This window comes from Hippoglossus hippoglossus, chromosome 10, assembly GCF_009819705.1.
Source record: "Hippoglossus hippoglossus isolate fHipHip1 chromosome 10, fHipHip1.pri, whole genome shotgun sequence".
In the NCBI taxonomy this organism is placed as follows: domain Eukaryota; kingdom Metazoa; phylum Chordata; class Actinopteri; order Pleuronectiformes; family Pleuronectidae; genus Hippoglossus; species Hippoglossus hippoglossus.
Window position 1 is genome coordinate 11,703,700 of NC_047160.1, and position 19,458 is coordinate 11,723,157.

General features: G+C 43.2%; 2 protein-coding genes across 7 annotated transcripts in view; one reads left to right on the forward strand and one right to left on the reverse strand.

Moving 5' to 3' along the window:
- The window catches only part of LOC117768974 (neuroligin-3-like), a 145,217-nt gene that overhangs the window by 118,038 nt on the left and 7,721 nt on the right, over positions 1–19,458 (forward strand). For 3 of the 6 annotated variants that reach the window (XM_034597509.1, XM_034597512.1, XM_034597513.1), the window contains one exon: positions 1,498–2,356. In XM_034597509.1, the coding sequence (XP_034453400.1) occupies positions 1,498–2,356 (859 nt within the window). Of the gene's footprint in view, positions 1–1,497; positions 3,473–7,073; positions 7,095–19,458 lie in introns of those variants that run through there. The other 3 variants (XM_034597508.1, XM_034597510.1, XM_034597511.1) reach the window with 3 other exon arrangements.
- Positions 15,227–19,000, reverse strand: si:dkey-27i16.2 (regulator of cell cycle RGCC). The gene is made up of 5 exons (XM_034597530.1): positions 18,867–19,000; positions 17,911–18,075; positions 17,164–17,244; positions 16,451–16,513; positions 15,227–15,840 (listed from the first exon to the last, which is right to left on the reverse strand). The coding sequence occupies exons 1-5, from the start codon at positions 18,997–18,999 to the stop codon at positions 15,833–15,835; spliced, it is 450 nt and encodes a 149-aa protein (XP_034453421.1). The 5' UTR covers position 19,000; the 3' UTR covers positions 15,227–15,832.

Sequence of the window (19,458 nt, forward strand, 5' to 3'; positions counted from 1 at the left end):
TCCAGGGATTCAGCTCCAGCCATCTCAATTTGCTTTACCTCTCTCTCCCTCTCTTTCTCTCCCCCTCTCTCTCTCTCTCTCTCTCTCTCTCTCTCTCTCTCTCTCTCTCTCTCTCTCTCTCTCCCACTCTCACCTCTCCCAGAAGCACTGACCTGAAAAAGAAAAATTGACAGCAGAGAAACTAACAGGAGAGAGGATGGAGGGTGAATTCTTCTGGCACGGCTTTTAATTCTCTTGGCCATGTTTGGAGGTTTTTCAGCCCTGTGCCTGAAAAAAAAAAAAGCCGCCATATCTCTAAATCCCCAACAAAATTTGAACCCTTCTCGCCACTAACATTGCAGGCAGAGCCGCGAAGGGATATTTCATGACATTTAGAGAAATGTCGTGCGGATCCCTGCCTCCGTGCAACAACAGAGCTTTAACTTCTCGGCTCCGCCACCAATTATTGTTTTCAAGTCTGCGGCGCTATTCGACAGGTTCTTCCACAGAAAGTAATTTCATCAGAACCAAGAGCAATACCGAGGCCCAACTCACAACTCCCACTCCTGAAATTGTACGTGCCAACAAGGCTACAAGGAGTTGTGTGATTGTGGGAGATTGCTATATGTTAATTCATTCAATAAATCAATAGCTTCACTGTAATTGAAATGGGTGATGGCCATCCCCTGTTGGGGCAACGTGTCGAAACACTCAAAGGGGGAACAGTGAACTCTCTAGGTGAAAGGAGGTACTGCATCCAGCAACAAAAAAAAAATCTCCTCAATCCTATTTGTCTCACGCTTTCAGTCTCACACACAGACTGATATCCTCATATCCACACATACACACGCTGATGTGCATCTCCCTCTTAGTATCTTGATTAATATGGTCCACTTTACATCAGTACGCTGGATGCCAATGCACACTGTGCTGCCTTCCCTGAGCAATTAGCGGAGGGGCTCCACCAGCGTTGGATTATCAACAAGATGCCTCCTGACGCGAGCCCTACAGCCTACTGACTTATTCATATGTGTTTACTTTAAAAGCCTCTGCCCTGGTTTTTGTGGGTGGGCTGCATCAGAACTGTAGTGAGAGCAACATCGTGGGAGAAGGGGGGAGGAGAGGGGTGAGGGGATGCACATTATGCCCACAGAGAGGTGCTTGAGAGGGCAGAGGGACTGGGTCATGCCTCATTGAGCTCTTGTGGTAGAAATAAAACTGTAAGTATGTGTGGTGCTGGAAACATTTTAAATCAGTTGTACAGAAAGTGAGATACAAACCACACCTGGATCAAATGTTAGCTTCAGTCTGTTGCTATTGGGGGATTGTGCGTTTGTGGGTTTTGCAAAAGCAAGATCAAATAGTTGTCTTGTTGTCTTAAGCTGCAACTGATCCTGTCATGTTTTCCCTATGGTTTTTTATGTGCCTATCCCCACATTAATGCAAGAGCATGAATAATTAACTGCGCTTTCAAAATGTAATTTAACTCTGTCACGTCTGTGTCTTCTCCGTCTGTAGGGATCCCAACAAACCGGTTCCCCAGGACACCAAGTTCATCCACACCAAGGCCAACCGCTTCGAAGAGGTGGCCTGGTCCAAGTACAACCCCCAGGACCAGCTGTACCTGCATATCGGCCTGAAGCCACGTGTGCGCGACCACTACCGCGCCACCAAAGTGGCCTTCTGGAAACACCTAGTGCCCCATCTGTACAACCTCCACGACATGTTCCACTACACCTCCACCACCACCAAAGTGCCCCCGCCAGAGACCACGCAGAACAACCTGTCCACCAAGAGACCCAACGGGAAAACCTCCTGGCCATTCAACACCAAGCGGCCTCCCATGTCCCCGGCCTACAACAGTGAGGACAAAGACACTTGGAACGACGACGAGGAGACGGGGCCACTGGTGGTGGAGAATCCTCGGGATTATTCCACAGAGCTCAGCGTCACCATCGCCGTCGGAGCCTCGCTGCTGTTCCTCAACGTGCTGGCCTTCGCTGCCCTCTACTACCGCAAGGACAAGCGGCGGCAGGACTCCGGCCATGGGCAGCCCAGCCCACAGCGCCAGACCACCTCCAACGACATTGGCCACCACGCGCCCGAGGAAGAGATCATGTCGCTGCAGATGAACCAGACGCACCATGAGTGCGAGGCGGGGAACAGCAACGAGGGGGCCCTTCGCTTGGCCTCGCTGCCCGACTACACGCTCACTCTGCGGCGCTCTCCAGACGACATCCCCCTCATGACCCCCAACACTATCACCATGATCCCCAATTCCCTGGTGGGCATGCCCAACCTGCACCCGTACAACACCTTCACAACCGGCTTCAACTCCACCGGCCTGCCGCACTCCCACTCAACCACCCGTGTATAGCTTTAGGAGGCCAGGGACAGCCGGCGCAGGCGGCAGGGTGGGTGGGAGGGCGATTGTGTCGGTGGCGGAGGAGGAGGAGCAGGCGAACGAACAAACGGAGGAGAGGATTGTGTTTTATAAATATCACAGGGAGGGGGAGGGCTACGAGGGGGAGGGCAGGAGTCGGATTAAAATGTGAAGAGATTTAACTAGACTTTTACAACGAGGAGAGTTGCTGAGAGCTCTCTGTGGATGTCAAGTTGTGCAGAGCTGCCAAAATCAAACTGCTTCCCTTCCTCTGATCGGGGGGGAAGGGGGTCTTTCTGCAGTGTTTTTTTCTAAAATAATCATTTTAAAAGCCTTTTTAAGCAGACTGAGGACATATCAACACTTTTTTTTCTTGAATTCATAACAGAAATAAAGAAAAAGTGCTTTTTATTTCCCATCCCTTGCTCCTGCGGGAGACACATCTAGAAGGATGGCCTCTGCGTCAATATTCGCGAAAAATGTTTTTAATTGCTTCTTTCTTTTGTTTTACGTTTCAATGCCTTACGAAGCTTGTTCTTTTTTGTCATTATTTCTATTCCCTGAGACTATTCCAAGTGGAGCCTGTTACAAAGCAGATGAGACTCAAAGATGAGAGACTGAATCGAGGATGGGAACCTAGAGGATATGCAGATGTAGAGATTTTATGCCCATTTTGGGCAACTTTTTTTTTTTTCTTTCTGTTGTGTATCAACACAACAACAGCCACACAAATGATGTTATCTTTTTTTTTTGCGTATAGAAATGATTTGTGTGGGACAGCACTTGCTGAGAGGAAGCAGAGATAAATACTATGTTACTGTGATTGTTTTGTTAAGAAAAAAAGTGCATCTTTTACAGCCAATTTATCTGTTAAGCTATCCGATATTATCTCCACAAAGTGTGCACGTACACATGCTGCTTAGAGCACCTGTGTGTTTGTGTGCATGTGAAAATGATTTCTCATTCCTCGCGTGCAAGTGCAGTGAAGAGACACATTGTCGGAACTTGCAAATGCGGGAGTAGAGAAAGAGTGTGTGTGTGTGTGTGTGAGAGAGAGAGAGAGAGAGAGAGAGAGAGAGAGAGAGAGAGAGAGTGTGTGCGAGTGTGTGTGTGTGCACCTGTTTTTTTTGTTTGTAGGTTGTACAACGTGGTTTGCAGTGGGGGGTTGGGGGCGGGAGGGTACTTTCTCATGTCGTTGATTTTGGTTCACCACCAGTAGTGTTCCTGCTGCGTCTCTGGGTGTCTGTCTTTGCAAAATAGCTCTTTTGTTATTTTCAAAGTTATATATGTCTAATTTTGCTTAAAGATTAAAGAATAAATCTATTATTTTATGTGTAAGAGAAAAAAAAATGGCTAAAGATTCAACTGAACTAACTGACATGATTCCATTGACTTTGTAAGAGTCCCTCTTCGAAAAGCAGACAGTGGCCTGTTTGCACTGAATAAACCTACATCAGTGCACACCTGTATTTCTTTGAATATATATATATAAATATGGGCATACATACATATATTTATAGGGCTTCTATGGAGATACTGCTCCCATTTACAAAACAATTAAAACAGTGTTCAGACTGAAAAGTCACCGACACAAAAAGTTTCTATGGATTATTGTCGTCATTTGAAACATCCCAAGCCGAGACGTCTCCGTTAGAGCTCTATATGTATATTTATGTATAGAATATTTAATATTTATTTATGTATACCAGATGCATACATGCTGATTGTGCCATGTGCCAAATTAAAACTGTAAAAAACGAAGAACATTAAGTTTCACTAAACTTTTTTTTCCCCTCTCTTGATCAAAGTTATTTTCCTCCCTTTTGTGGCTTTTTATTATTTCCATTTTGAAAGAGTTAAAGAAGAAATATTTTTGCAGCAAGTGCAAGTCTTTCCCCCAGGACTTCCTCTTTACCTCCCCTCTCTCTCCTCCTCCTCCTCCTCCTCCTCCTCCTCCTCTCCTTTTCTCTCGCTGAAACCTTTGAGGAAAAACAGGCTAACAGCTCGGGGCCCATCGTGCACAACTCCAGATTTTACTGTAATTCATGCAAAGTAGTACCGCAGCAAAGGGCGATAGAGGAAAGATTGCCTTGATGTACTCACAATGCATCCTATTATGTGTTATTCTCCGGGTAAAACAGGAGTTATTGATTCTGCGAGTAAAACTGACAATGTTCATGAAGTGTCATGGCGGAGCTCAGATTGTCCCTCTGCGTTGCAGCGGAGTGCAGTAATCTGACCTGACCACTGATCTAGATCACGGTGGCCATTCTTAGACATTTCATACACATAGAACTCAAATTTTTATGAAGCATCCCATTACAACTTCCCGTGGTATTTAATGATTGGAGATGCAGCGGAGCGAGAACCACAGTCTGGTCAGCTCATCACCGATCCTGCCAGTGGCGAAAAGAGAGACGGGGTTATTCGAGGGAATTTGCTCAGAGATTTATATGAGTCATCTTGTTTTGGCTCATCGTGTCTTATATCGTGCTAACCTCCCAAGCAGCCACCGTCTTCAGCTGAGCCGGAGCCATTAAAGAAACAAGCAGTGGGCCTCTACGTGGAGCTTTCTCATACATACACAAACATTTGATAGTGTCTCTGTGATTGTGCTTATGTACGGGGTAGACTATGCAAATAGTCAAACTTGTCTCAGCAGCAATAATGTCAGCAGAAACAGGTTTCCTGCCAGAAAATGAACAAACAATAGCACGTCAATGACATTTCAATGAGCAAATATAGTTTTTTAAATACTCATGACTACAAAACTGAGATGAGCCTCACTTATAGGAATCTGTCCTTATATGGTTGATTCACCCAAATTTCTTAAAAACATATATTTGTGGAGTCTTATCAATAAGTAATTATTGTGGAATTGAACCATGAAGACAGCTTTGGTTTTAAGGAACTGAGGTTTCTGTATGCATCTCAATACAGTACAAATAAATGGCATTTTATTCGTGGGGCTCACAGTATTGACTTATGACACGTGTTCTATGACATGTGACACTGACATTTAAGAGATAAAAATATGTCCTTGTTACAAAGTATGTGGATTAAACAGAGTAACTGGGACTTTGTTTCAGAAAAGTCAAGAATCTGTTTTGGTCTTAGAAATGAATAAAATCCATGTTTTATATTAGTATGTGATGTGGGGTCATTAAAAGTGCAGACCAATGACAATATTAAAGATGGATGACATGACAGCTGCCAGAAGTGAAGCCAAAACATCTAGATTGTCCCCCAGGGGCCGGCTGCAGGACATGTCACAAATCCCACTTCCTCCATGTTAGCACATGGGACATGGATCAAACTAAAATGTCAAGTTAGACATCAAATCAATTTGGAGTGTGTTGAAGTGCTAATTTTTCATATAGGTTTGATGTTAATTAGTTGTTTGATGCTATGAAAATGGAGTAAAACATCGTGATTGACAGCTGAGATTGACACAGATTGGTCAGGCAGCTGTATTGGTGGGACCTTGATAGCGCAGCTCCACTCAGTGATCAACGCTGTGCAAACGTTTGGCTCCAAATGATGTCACCACGCTGCAAGATGGAAGTGCCCACAGTGGGAAGAAGTGGAGACCATGTTAGCCGCGTGGTCCAATCTTTATCTACACTCATTGAAACAAACCCACAGATAATCATTGTTTTGGTTTTATAGCCTCAAACTTGAACTTTCTTCACTCTCTCTGCTCTCGTGGCACTGTTTTCCAGACGCAGTAGGCAGCTCATTTCACTTAAAAAGCTCTACTCCAAGTAAAAAGTTATGTTGCTCTGTGTATTCTATGTGTATATATAAGCAAGTTTGTGATGAAAATCAATTACTTTAGGCTTCCCAACATAGTTAGAATCAAAAACCAAATTTCAGCCATGATCCATTAATTATTGATTCACGATGATTAAGGCCCATTCGCTAATGAAGGACATGAGATGCAGCTGAAAACCACTTTTTTTTTTGCAATAAGTGCACTTGATGCACCTTGAAGATTTCTAGAAAAATGACCCTTTAAACCAGAATATCAAAGAATCATTCAGCTGTTTCCTCATCTGATCTGTCTGCAGTGGTGGGAGGTCAGTTTCCATTGGCTCCAACACACACACACACACACACACACACACACACACACACACACACACACACACACACAGAGTAGCACAGGGCTAAAAATTGAGCGGTGGAGTTGAGAGTGAACTTTCAAAGGGAAGAAATGTCATGGGAGGGCAACTTATTTTTTGACATGTAATTTTTCCATATGGTGTTAAAGCAGAGCAGATGTCACTGAGTATTGGCAGGGGTGGACCTAGTGGCCTCAGGGACCCGGTGTGGGACACATGACTCTGTGAAGAGCCACCTAATTAAGAGTTGGACTGTGGAAGCTGCAGTGGTGGTGCAGCAAGAGGAAACAGGGTCAACCCCCGCCGCTACAATCAGACACCTGAAGGCTCGGGTGAAATTAATACAAACTCCGGTCGAGAAGAATCACCACCAGTTGAAAAATGGGACAGTTATGAGCGAGACACTTTTTGCACAGTCGAGATTTTTTTGCAGTTCAGTGAGTGTGTTTTGAAAGTGACATCATTCGAGAATTGGCTGGAATACCCCGATGGGGCTTGTGACTGCCTCGACAGCACCGAAGACAAACTCAGCCTAGGAAATGGATGTGCCAAATTACACAGTGCCGCCCGCTGGGAGAGTGCTTCAGGTGTGTGAGTGTGTGAGTGTGTGTGTGCAGATAGTGAGAATTTTATTTCTACTGCAGTGAGCACGTTGTTACCTTTATTTTCTTTCACCCTCTTCCTCACCCTTATCTCTCTCTTCCTGTGTCTCATTCATCTTTTCTCCCCTCTTCTTCTTTCTTTCATGCAGGTTTTTTTTTTCTTTGATCCTCCCTCGCACACGAAGCAATGTGAGCAGCTCTACCTCTGTTTCACACAGACATAACTCGCCCATTTTCTCTTTTCTTCTACTTTGTAAGTGCCGTAATCTGAACAGCTCGCTCATTTCCAATCATTTAAGGTCTAATTTTCTTGAATTGCTAAATTTCTCTCCTGACTGAGGAGCTAATGAACATTACTTATTGGGAAGCAGATTAGAACCAGTCGCTGAACCAAAACTCAAATTTAAATAGCCTGTTTTTCTCCAAAGGGAAATCACACTGCATTTGTCAGAACATCAATAAACTATTATTTCCATGTGAAAAACGCACTCCTGATGATTTTCTTTTGTACCCACGGAGCATTAGACAAATCACTCGCATATTTTCCAGGTTTTTGGGGTTTTGGTGCCATCAAACCCAGATGCGCTAACACATTTCTTTACTAGAAACTAGAGCTGAAATCAGCAAACGAGTTGTGTTTGAGCCCAAAAACATCATGATAAATCTCTGTCATCTCAGTGTCACTGTACAGATTACTAAAGATGCCCTGTTACTTATATGTTTATGTCCATAGAATGTATTTATAATCACACAAACTGGAGTAATCAAAAATAAATATCTATTCTTTCTGTATCTTCTTTTTGTGATTCTCATGAATATAGAGCACGACATACATTTTCAGTGGCCGTGAGACCAAGAAGTTTGGTGCTGATAATAGTGTTTTGTATATTTGTCGTCGTACAATCTTACAGAGCATCTCTGGAAGTGCTGTGTTTGAAGTGCTCTGTTCCTCCAGAAATCACAGCTTTTGTATTAAATGATAAGGCAGGTGACGTTTATCATTACCATCAACAAATCCCATTATAAAACTAAAACAAAACAACGAATTTATCCTGCTAACAAGTGCCATCTGTGAAGCCACAGCCAGATGTAACATATGCCTCTGTGCTATGAACCCGTTGTTGTCCAAAAACCATAAGAAACGCTGAGACCGGAGCCAAACTGGAGCCTGGTGCATTGGGTGACATTCTTTAATTACAATGAACACAGTCTCTTCAGACCTAAGCTGAGCAAGGAGACACATCCCCCAGCATGCTCAGTGATGTCCGCCTGACATCAAGCTACCACCCAGAGAAAAGGCTGCTGCAGAGTTGTGTGAGAATAAACTGAAATATCAGCCAATGATATGGCTGTTTTATGCGTTTTTAATGGTTATTGGGTGATGATGGAGTTCTGTAGCACAGAGGCATAAGCTCCAAGCGGAGGGTGTGCAGACACGCTTGTTAGCGGGATGAATTCAAGGCTGTTTTTTGGGGGCTTTTATTGGGCTTTGTTGGGAAGGAATAGAAACGATAAAATAACACCAGCATGATCCTTGAAATGCAGCTTTGGGGGCAACAAATTGTGGACGCTTTCCAAGAATAGAACAAGTTCAAGTTTAATGTACTTCTCGGCAGTAAAAGGGGCCGGTTAGATTTTTATGGCGGTCCAGTGAAGAACAGTGGCAGCCTGTGGTTCATCTCGTACAAGCAGTCCCGCCTGCCCCTGCGGCCTAAAGCTGCCTGTTGACTACATAATGATCTATCCTCTGGAAGATGGATGGCCTGGAGATACCGCTGGGGCTGCCGAGACTAAAGCCTGTGCACTCCCAGTGTGTGTGAGGGGAAGTAACAACGGCCGGCAACACGCACATTTAAAGCCTCTACACAATATCTATCCTGTTTCCTGTCCAGGAAACCCAGCTACAACAAGATGCTACTTGACGGCTAATTTTTCCTACTAGTTGTTTGGTGGGGGGGGGGGTGGAGTGGGGGATCAGGTTGCACGGCAAGATTCACATCTTCCAGGAGGTTTCATTTCTACTCTAACTGCTCTCATCATTCACAGTATTATCTTGCAGATTCTGAGCTATTTCACAAAATCGCTCCTCACCAGATGAGGCCGTGCAGGCCCGGCGCTAACTCCCAGTTGCATCAGCTGGAGTTCACCATCAGATGGCAGTCCACTAATGCCTTTCTCAGATGTTGGTTACTGGTGGCAGGGGGAGGGTTGCGTCAGTGGGCCGTTGATGTCTGAACTCGCAGGCCTGTGCTGCTCCGCTGTACAGACTACAGAAGGCTCCCTGAGGACTTCCCCCGAAAGTATCTTATCGCTTAGATCACATTAAAATGACTTTCAGTGGCACAAATTTGATCTTTGGTGCTAATCCAGACTACCAGGCTTTTCACACATCTTTCAGATCAAATACAGAGAGAGTTTAAGCTTATACTCAAAAGAAGAGCTTTTTCTGTTGTGTACTGGAAACATTCTTTGAAGTTAAGCCTATTTTTGCCCGGAGTGGCAGAGACATTTATTTGTCAGTGATGCCTAAATGTTAGTTCTGAGCAGTGATTGTATTTTACTCTGATATTGTTCATACTTAACCATTAAATGTAAATAGCAATTTTTTTAATTATTTTTAAAAGATTCAATGGTTTTGCCGATAGATATCTAATCTGGATTATACCTCAAAATTTGGGTCACTGTCTCAGTTGTTTATGCACAATAAAAATACATTTTCACTTATCCTACTTTAAATAGATTTAAATTCCCTGCTTTAGTCTCAGCTGTCATGATGTTTCACCTCACTTTTATAGCATCAAATAAGTAATTAAAAACAAACCTACTGGAAAGAATTTGTACTCAAACAAAGATCCACATACAGCCACTTTAGTATTAAGTTACTGTCTCATGTAATTTACTTTATTCCTATTTCTCATGTCATTTCTGTGAGGCACTAGTTTTTTATTACTCCATAAACGCAACATATTTTTATCACACATATGATACATTTTAATATTTAATTTTATTGTCAATTATATTTTTAGACTAATACTGTTTTATTAAATATTTCAATATGATTGTTTTATTCTCTGTACTTCATATTCTCTGTACTTATGTTATACCGTAATCGTGGAGCAAGCTGGTACAAGAATTTCCTCCGGCATTATAAAGTCTGTCTAAAGTGTGACAAGAACTACCTAAAATGACAGAAACCATTTTTTGAGAAAAACGTATCATACTTTGACTTTTTAGTTTGGACCCCATCCCATCCACTAACATGGAGGAACCAGGATTTATGACCCCTACTGCAGCCAGACACACTTTGGCTTCACATTTGGGAAGCTGTCATGTTTTCCATCTTATACAGTTTACTGTCAAAAGTATCATCCTCGCCACAAAAAATATTTTCACACCACTAGAATACATAAAAAGCTCAGTAGCAAAGCATTGTGGGAACTGCAGGCAACTCTAAAACTTACTGTTGGATCTTAAAAGTTGTCGACATTGTTTCTATCTGCTCTACTGAGGCTACAATCACACTGGAAACATTTCACAGCGGTGAAGATGCACAGAGAGCTCCTTGTGAGACTGACAGCTTGCTAGCTCCCTGCATTACAAGAAAGAGCAGAGTTTTTTCCTGCTCACTAGGTAGCCCATGGCATTTACAAAAGCTATGTTCACTGTCAACTTCATTTGAGAAGCACATCTTCTCACAGCTTGTTTTTACACCCTCTTCTCACCAGTGCTCAACTTTTAACTTGAGCTTTATCTGAAAAACAGGACTTCTCTAGAAACCAAGAATGGAATTGTAACATTTGGTGTTTTTTGTGTTGCTTGTTTGAGTTTCAGCGATGAATTCAAGTAAATTTCCGGTCTGAGTTGAAAGAGGAAGGGTGAAATGGCGTCAAGAAATCCCCAGTCAGCAGTGACGTAATGGCTCATTTGAAGACTGGATGGGTCACATTCTTTGGGAATGAAATCCTCTGTAAAGGAATTCCACTGGTTTCCTGCCCCTGTACACTGTCTGAGGAAAACAGGAAATGACCATATAGGTGGGAACTCAGATTTACAGTAACCACAAAAAACAAAATTGGCCATTAACATTCCAATGAATCAGTCCAAAATGACGGAAAAGATATTTTTTTCCCCCTCATGTCTGACTGAAATATTGCATGATGGATCTAATTTAATTTTAAATCCTAAACAGTACTTCAAGTTTTTAATGTATTCTGATGCAATTCAAAATTTGTTTGTATAACCAAGCATTTGTAGATGCCACAGAAATGCAGGTTATTGGTGGCCATGAGTTAATAAAAAAAAGATTTTGCATCCCAAAGATGAACTCATCAATTAGTATTGAAAAGTCACATTTTGCAAGGTCAGAGCAAATGCCTACAGCCGTGTGTATACAGCTCTGTGAGGCTGCAGTTAACCTGAGACTATAATGAATTATTGTATATAATACTAATATGGCTGACAAGCATCGGGAGGTTTCTTAAACTATCTTAACAAACATTGACTTATAATAATGTTGCCATTACTATTACAGGTATTTATGGCAGGTAATGAGATATCAAAGATCTTTAGAGGTCATCACGTAGACTGCACGTCGGTGTCTTCTATGCGTGTGTCACCGCCTTTTCATTGGGAGATTTTTTGTTTTTGTTTTGCATCTGCTGTGTTAGAAGCATAATTTGCGGTGAATCCAGCGGACGATCCCCTGCTGTGATCTCACATCGAATTCTCCTGACATTCTGCGGACTTTATACTAGAGGGCCAGGTGGAGAAAGTCAGTCGATAATCTGGAGCCTCTCACACATGCACCTCCTCCGGAGAAAATACGGAGGATCTTCGGAGTTCAGTGCATTTCTGAAAGCAGGCTTAGGATTTATCCTCTGAGCACCATGAATCTCTGTCCTAAATTACATGGCAATCGATTCAAGGGTTGAGATATTTCAGTGGGAATGAAACCAATGGACCGACAGCAGTCTGACCCTTAGGCAACATTACAATTCCTAGAACCACGCTGCTCTTGTGGATGAAAAAAAGATCAAGCTATGCAACACTGCTGCAGATCATATCTGTGTTTACTGTCCTCTTATGCTACTATATCAGAATAAGTGAGAAGTGGTTTTCCATTATTTACGGCCGACATGAATATCTCTTGAATATCGCAAGAGATGCCATATGAGAGATATCATTTCACAGCGTACCATCAAGTCCTTTATGGTTCAGGCACCCCGCTCTGCCTAGTGTGAGCTCTGCAAGAATAACAAATCAGTGATCTGTGTCCTTGATCAGGGCTCAGGGACTGACCTCAGTTATGTAAGACCCACTCAGAGTCTGTATGTATGTGAGTGCGTGTGTGTGTGGGTGTGTGTGTGTGTGTGTGTGTGTTAGGCGGTTGAGCCAGCTAATTCCTTGCGAGAGCGTTGTTAGCCTGGACCATTTGGGGAGCTCTCTCAGGGGAGCGGCGTTGCTCCAGTCTCTCATCAGGCAGATGACAGAACACTGCGTGCTCTGCATGCTGCACTCATCTCGGCCATGATAGCCTCGCTGCACAGCCCATATCTCTGCTTCATTTACTCATTGTCTGATAATAACAAGTGTCTCCTCTCTGCTATACTCAATTACCTCTTCATTAGCTCGCTAACTAGTTTAAAACAAACCAGCATTGTGGGCAGAGATTTTAGAGCCTATACGTGACATTTACTACCATGATGCCGCCGACGATAGGTGATGAGGGCTACAACATGATATTCATTATGTCTTCATCTCTTAAGACCATTCACCGTCTCATCATAACACCAATTCATTTTAATTTATCAGCTAATGGACTCGGTTCATTCATCATTTACTCTGTTATCTAAACAAGGCGACTGGCTAACATATTGGCCTCTTACTTTAGTGCGCTGCCAATCAAACACCAGCCTCACAGTAATTAGCACACAAACAAAGAGGAGGTGTTCCCATAAGACAACCTGATATATTACATCTGATCCCACTGAAGAGGAATCTAATAAAAAAAAAAAATCACACAGCATCATTTTCTGATGGCGAGTTTTTCACCTGCAATGAAAATGACAGCGTGGATTAAAACATTTAAGGCTACATCCATCCTACTGTTTTTGTTGGAAAATAGCGTTTCTACAATAAAACTCAGAATTGTCGCAGATTGCTCAAATAACAACTTGTCTCCTACACACGTCAGCAGTTGTATCATTGTAAGATGCAGAATTTAACTGCACAACAGCTGTTAGCAAAAAACATCCATCCACAATTCCTGATTCAATAAAGTGCACATTAGGTTATTCTTTGTTTTCTGTTATTTCTATAGCTTTGAGCAAAGCCACACATCATTGAATATATTATGAAAATGTTTCCTTATTCAAGAACAAGAATTAAAGAATAGTTTGTATTGTAACTGACTACCGACAGGACAGGGGCACCTCAGGGGCCAATCAGATTTCAGCAGGGCCAGTGCCCCCCTGGCCCCACCTTTAGATCTGCCCTTGGAAACTGATCTCAACGTGGGAATTCTAATTGAATGCCTTTCAGTTTCATCTTCACTACACCGACATGTTCCTGCATAGTTGCAGTTCCTCAACTACAGCCTCTGAAAACAGGATGTGCCCTTTGTTTGAGGGAAGTTCCATCATCCCGAAGAAAACGTATCCTGCAGCAGCTGTAGCCTAAATCAGTCATATATGCCTTTCTCTGAGAGGAACAGACAACACAGGAGGAACAGGTTACTTAACACGACCCCTGTGTATTTCCCTATTGTCTGAAGTCATGGTCACTTTCTGCTGCCACTATTCCTCTTTGCTTTACAGTAATGTCAGACTTGCTCTCAGTGCTACACCCTTCTCTGCCTCTATCCCCCCTGCACAGGCACAAGCTCTCGTCCTGGTCATCGGGGTTAAATAGTTGGCCCGAGTTCAGAGCTGACCTGAACTTTGTGTCTTTAAAAAGAAGTCATAAATAAGAGACGGTGCTATATCTTTAATGTCCAGCCTTCCTTCCTTCGACCGCCTCCGCTGACATGTCAAAAAGCAGGTCCACCAAAGAAGTCTATTCCACAATATATCACTAGGGCTGCTGGTATGGATGGCTGGTTGTATCAACCAGCTGTCTGGGGATTTTTAAGGAGGAAAGAATAAAGACTCAATAACTTGCTGGACTGTGAGTTCTCCGTTTCCAGAAGGCTAAACTTTTCCTTTACTTTAAATAGAATCTTACGTGTAGTTACAGTACATGGACACAGTACTGCATTTTTATAGCGCTTTTCTAGTCTGATCGACCACTCAAAGTGCTTGACACTACATGCTACATTCACACATGCACTGAAATTAATTTCCAGTTCAGTGTTTGGCCCAAGGACACCAATGCTCAGAGTTGGGGATCGACCACGGCCTTTCGATTAACGCCTCGCTCTTCCTCCTGAGCTGCAGCCGCTCCCCAATAAGCAGCACAGATTAAGATTCATTGACAATTGTCATTCTTTACCAGTGTAAAACAATTTTTTGCATATTTCAGGTGGATTATACTGCTGTTGTCTGTTACTGTAAAAGTAAAAAAAAGAAAAAGTGAAAAGCTTGTAAAGTGGGAAACAAGTGGCGGTCCAGGGCTACACTGAAGTGACGGAGTGACAGATTGGAGAAGTCAAGCGAGGTAAAGTTCTGAGACGTTCTTTTACAGGGAAGCAAAGCAGAACGTTTCCTTCCTCCAGTACAGAGCTCAGACTTGTGTAAGAGTGTTATAATGACGTCAGCTCACAAAGTCTAAATGAGCATTGTCTCTATTCAGCACAACCAACGCATTTCCTCTTCAGGCTGTCTTCACATGGTTTCTGAGTTAGATGTGCGTTTCCTGATCATAGTTGGCAGAAGTGAAACTCAGAGCGTAACCAGAATAGACAAACAGGAAGCAGACAGAACAAACAAAGAAGAATGGGTGAAGGGTTCTCGAGGCATGTGGTGCGACACCGGCGACAGCAGGTTTAGCGAAGGGGTAGGAGAGAAAATAGTTTGTTGTGGTCTATATAGATTTATAGGTCTATATAGAGATACTTTCAACAGTGTGTCTGTGTGTGTAAAGACAGCGAGGTCCAATTTACTTCTCGATGTCAACAAAGAATGAAATATAGTACAAAATAAAAGTCAAAGTCTTTATTTATATTTGAATCCATCTATACAACAATTTATATTAAAACAATATTATTCACAACTGTACACTGGAAAAGAGGGGAGCATAAAAATGACATTTAATGTTACACAGCAGATCTGATCCCAATGGATTTGAGATTAGTTAACAACTAAAGTGCCATCTGTGATTCTGAACAACGTAAAGATCAACATCCCGAAAAGAAAAAAGAAGGTATATATGGTTCTGAGGATTTAGGACCCTCACATAGCCCTCAGGAATTTCTAATGTGGCGTGAACATACTTTCTATACTCAGGGCAGATGAGAGCTTTGTCTAGTTTGGAGAATATGTTACACATATCGGATCTGATGCTGCAGGGACGTCATCTCGCCAGCTGGACACGGCGCTGCGGAGGGTCTGAGGGTGTTCTTGCATTTTTTTTGGAATGGAGTGCCCTTTTAATTTCTGATGTTAACCTTTTCCCCCAGAGCAGCCAGGGGAGCATTTGTTCCCTCGGATCTGCTCGGGTGAAGATCTGCCTGTCTGCTCGGCAGTAGCCAGCCATGTCGCCCCCGGCCTGTTTCTCCCCCCTCTGCGTGGCTCGCTATCGCTCTCTGTTCACATCTCTGCAAGAGAGTGGGGGAGAGAGAGAAAAACCACAAAAGCTCAGAAGCTAGAATAGGAGGGGGGGGGGGGAAGCACACAGGCATATTAACACTCACACAAACATACACAGACTAATAAGTGTAAAGATACAGGGGGAGTGGCAATTCATTCATAACATTAATTCTCTCTGTGTTGAGAGAACTGATAGCTGAGAATGCATGATTTGTTCTTTGTAGAGTGAGTGTCTGTGTGCAGGGACATGCATGTGTTGGCAGTCCTCTGAAACACCACTGCTTTAGGACTGATAGCAGGATCACCATGCTTATGTAGTCAAGTATGCTATTATCACTAGAGGCCGTGCAGATAGTCCACCTGAGTCCCCAGACATGGCATTTACACACAAGAGGTGCTCAGAGATAAACAGCACGGGGGGGGGGGGGGGTAGTACAGAGGAGAAACAAGCTGGCTACTAGTACACGCTCTGTTTTTGAATGTGCAACAAAACACGGACTCCACATGGACCCACCACACCGCCATCACGCGCTGCAGTCCTCTGCCTTGTCAGCTTAAGTGCAAAAGGAATAAAGCTACGATGGAGTGATAGGGGGTGTAATTCTTTTAAATACGCACCAGCGAGTTCCCGGTCCAACATGTCGATAAAGCTCTCAAGTTCCCTTGTGTCTCCGAGCTTGGCTGCAGAGAGAGGACAGAAAGAAACGGAATTTGAGAAAGCATAGAAAAAATAAGCCAGCATGGAACTTTCTTTTTTATGTGCAGCTCAGTTCAGTGCTATTTCCTTTGGACCAAAAGCCGAAAGCTAATCTAAGTCCCAGAATTACATCTGAACCAAACTGCTTTTGGACTGGCAAAAACATTTTCAAGCTTCTTTTCTAAGAACGGAGATAAAGCTGATCGTAAGCGCTATAAGACCTCGACAGCAGGATGGATCCCACTAGGATGTCTGCTGAAAATATGTGAGGAAGGTATTTTGTAAAAAAAAACACAGACGCCTCCTGGTCACCTTCTTGGTTTCATCCATTGAGATTTAAGGGTAGTCTGTACATTTGCATGAAAATAAATTCAACAGCTCCCCCCCAAGCCACCATCAGCATGAAGAACCCCTGCATGAGCCTCGGAAAAGCAGTGGGGGGGGGGGGGGGGTTTGCTGGGACGTCACAGACGCAGCGGCAGGGGCTTTGTTGTGTAAAAACAAAAGCGCTCGCAGCCTTATGTACAGAGTTTTTGTGTGGCTGTGATAGTGATCAGAGCAACAGCAGCGATAGTGATCACTGTAAGACGCGGGGCTATGTGGATAGAGATAGACTGATGGAAGCCTCCAGTACCTTTCGGTGCCAGCGTGATGCCTGCCGTGTGAAGCTCCTCCTCGCTGGTGTTCAAACTGTTTCCCAAAGAAGCCTCGCTGCCTGGGGGGGGGGATGGGTGGTGGAGAGAGAGAGGAGGGAGTGAGCGGAGAAAATAAACTGAAGACAAGCACTGAGGCCTGCCAATGCAAATGATCAACAACAACAACAACAGTAATTTCCACACAATGCAGGAGTTGCAGATAATGATAATAACAACATGCAGTAAAGTGAAGGTAACCGCCCTCACTGTTAGCGGCTCCCATGTGTCAGCTTTCTGAAAGCGGCTTGCCTGTTGAAACATTAGGGGGCCAAAATACTTTCAATAATGACGACACATGGGAGCAGCAAAACACACTCTTCTTTCATCTCGCAACCGCCAAACAACGGGAGCAACGAAAACAAAAAGAAAACTCGACGATTACAAAAGATGGGGTTTCCATAAACGCAGTTCATTCCAGTACACAGCTATTGTCTTGAGAAAAGCAGCCCATTTATAAGGAGTGTACAGGGAAGTGTCCTCTTGTAACACTAATTTCATGCAAATTAAAAGTGTCATGCGGCAGTTGTTTGGGCTGATAAAGGGCCGCAGCCGACACCCACGGGGCCTTCCCAAAACCTCACTCACCGGCAAATGATGCAGTACATAATGTCTTTCCCTCCCTGTGCTCTTTACTTACAGCAAGACATTGTTATAATCACAGTGACATGGGCCCCTTCATCACTCACTGTAATCAGAGTCCTCCACTCCGCTGTCGTTCCCCTGCCCTGTGCGACCCTTGGCCTCCTGCAGGAGCTGCTGGTAAGCGTGCGCGTCGCTTTGAGACGGAGCCTTCAGCTCCTCCACCACGTCCTGGAACTCCTGAAGCAGCTCGCCCAGTTCCAGCTCCAAGTCTGTGGAAAAAGTGACAGCAGTTGGAAGGAAGTCTCGGTTACCTCACTGAAGGAGAATGTTAAGATCAGCTGAGGCATTTTCATATGAAGCAACTTAGCACCGATGGGCAGTAAATTACTCTGAGATAGAAGTGAAAATTATATGCATGTATACAACAACGCGTCAAGGTCAAATCAAGTTTAAAAGCCCTAGTTAAGCTCAGGAGATTCCAATATAAATAGCTTAGAAATATCTTCTGGGTCAGAATTAAATAAAAGCTAAAAGAATAAACCCTGCAGTTTAATCGTATGCCAATGGGCCGTGTCAGAAAACTGTGTAAAAATAAACCAGCCCATAAGGCATAAAAACTAAAAATACCTGGTCTGTAGACTGTGATGGAAAAATATTACACAAATCAAAAAGATCTGTGCTTTGCAGTAAATCAAAACTGCAATAAACGCACAATCATAAAATAACAGATGCCGTTTAGGATCAACACAAATTAATTTAATTATCAAAACAGGCATGTGACAAAGCTGCAACTCAAGTCCACTATAAGAAATAAGGTTATAAACATTTTTAAATTTAGTAGGATAATGTGCCCTTTGGTTTAAGTGTATGCTAAATATACCAACAAAAAACATGGAATAAAAAATGTGGAAAATTAAAATATGTGTGGAAAATTAATAGTAAAATAAATGTGAGACTGTCTGAAAGTATTTAACTGGTGGTAGCAGTTTCTTAAAGGCCTGTAATAAGCAGCAGTGGGTCAGCATATAAATCTAATGGCTCAGTGTTGGTCGAGACTCACCTGCCGTAATGTTGCTGGACATACTGGAACAGTGAAATGAAGACGCCGTGGAGCTGCTCTGTGTCTGTGAGAGTGAGTGAGTGTGTGACCTGAGTGGTTCAAAACTCAGGACAGGACTGTAGTCTTTTATCATGAAGCCCTCAGCCAATCACGTCACAGGGAAACCTCAGAGCTCATGGAAAAAAAAAAAGTGGGCGGAAAGTTGAAAACGGAAAACCACACGCATGAGACCGACGGAGAGAAAGAAGAAGACAGTATGCAACTCCACTTTAGGGGTCGCTTGGTTTTTTTGTGTTTTTTCCATGGTTTCAAATTAAAAGTAAAACGTGGCGTTAGTTCCTCTGTGTGGTTTGGAAGGTGTTCACACTTCAGCAGTTGGCAACAGAGGGGCTTTACAGAGGAACTTAAAGAGTTAGTGTATAAGCTTTATGGAAGAATAAAACTGTGACCATCAACCCAAGTACATTGTAGAAGCTCTGACACAATATACAGTCAGGTACCATCTTAAAAGTTATACAGTCTTGCTGGGATGCTTTTTATTTCACAATATATTTTTGATTGGCTGCATTATTACTGAAGGTCCTGACTATGG

Excerpts from the sequence above, each read along its gene's own strand:
- si:dkey-27i16.2 (XM_034597530.1), bottom strand. The coding sequence starts at position 18,999 with ATGATAAAAGACTACAGTCCTGTCCTGAGTTTTGAACCACTCAGGTCA. Across the intron at positions 18,076-18,866 it reads GTCCAGCAACATTACGGCAG|ACTTGGAGCTGGAACTGGGC; the intron begins GTGAGTCTCGAC and ends CTTTTTCCACAG. Across the intron at positions 16,514-17,163 it reads CATCACGCTGGCACCGAAAG|CCAAGCTCGGAGACACAAGG; the intron begins GTACTGGAGGCT and ends CTCTCTCTGCAG.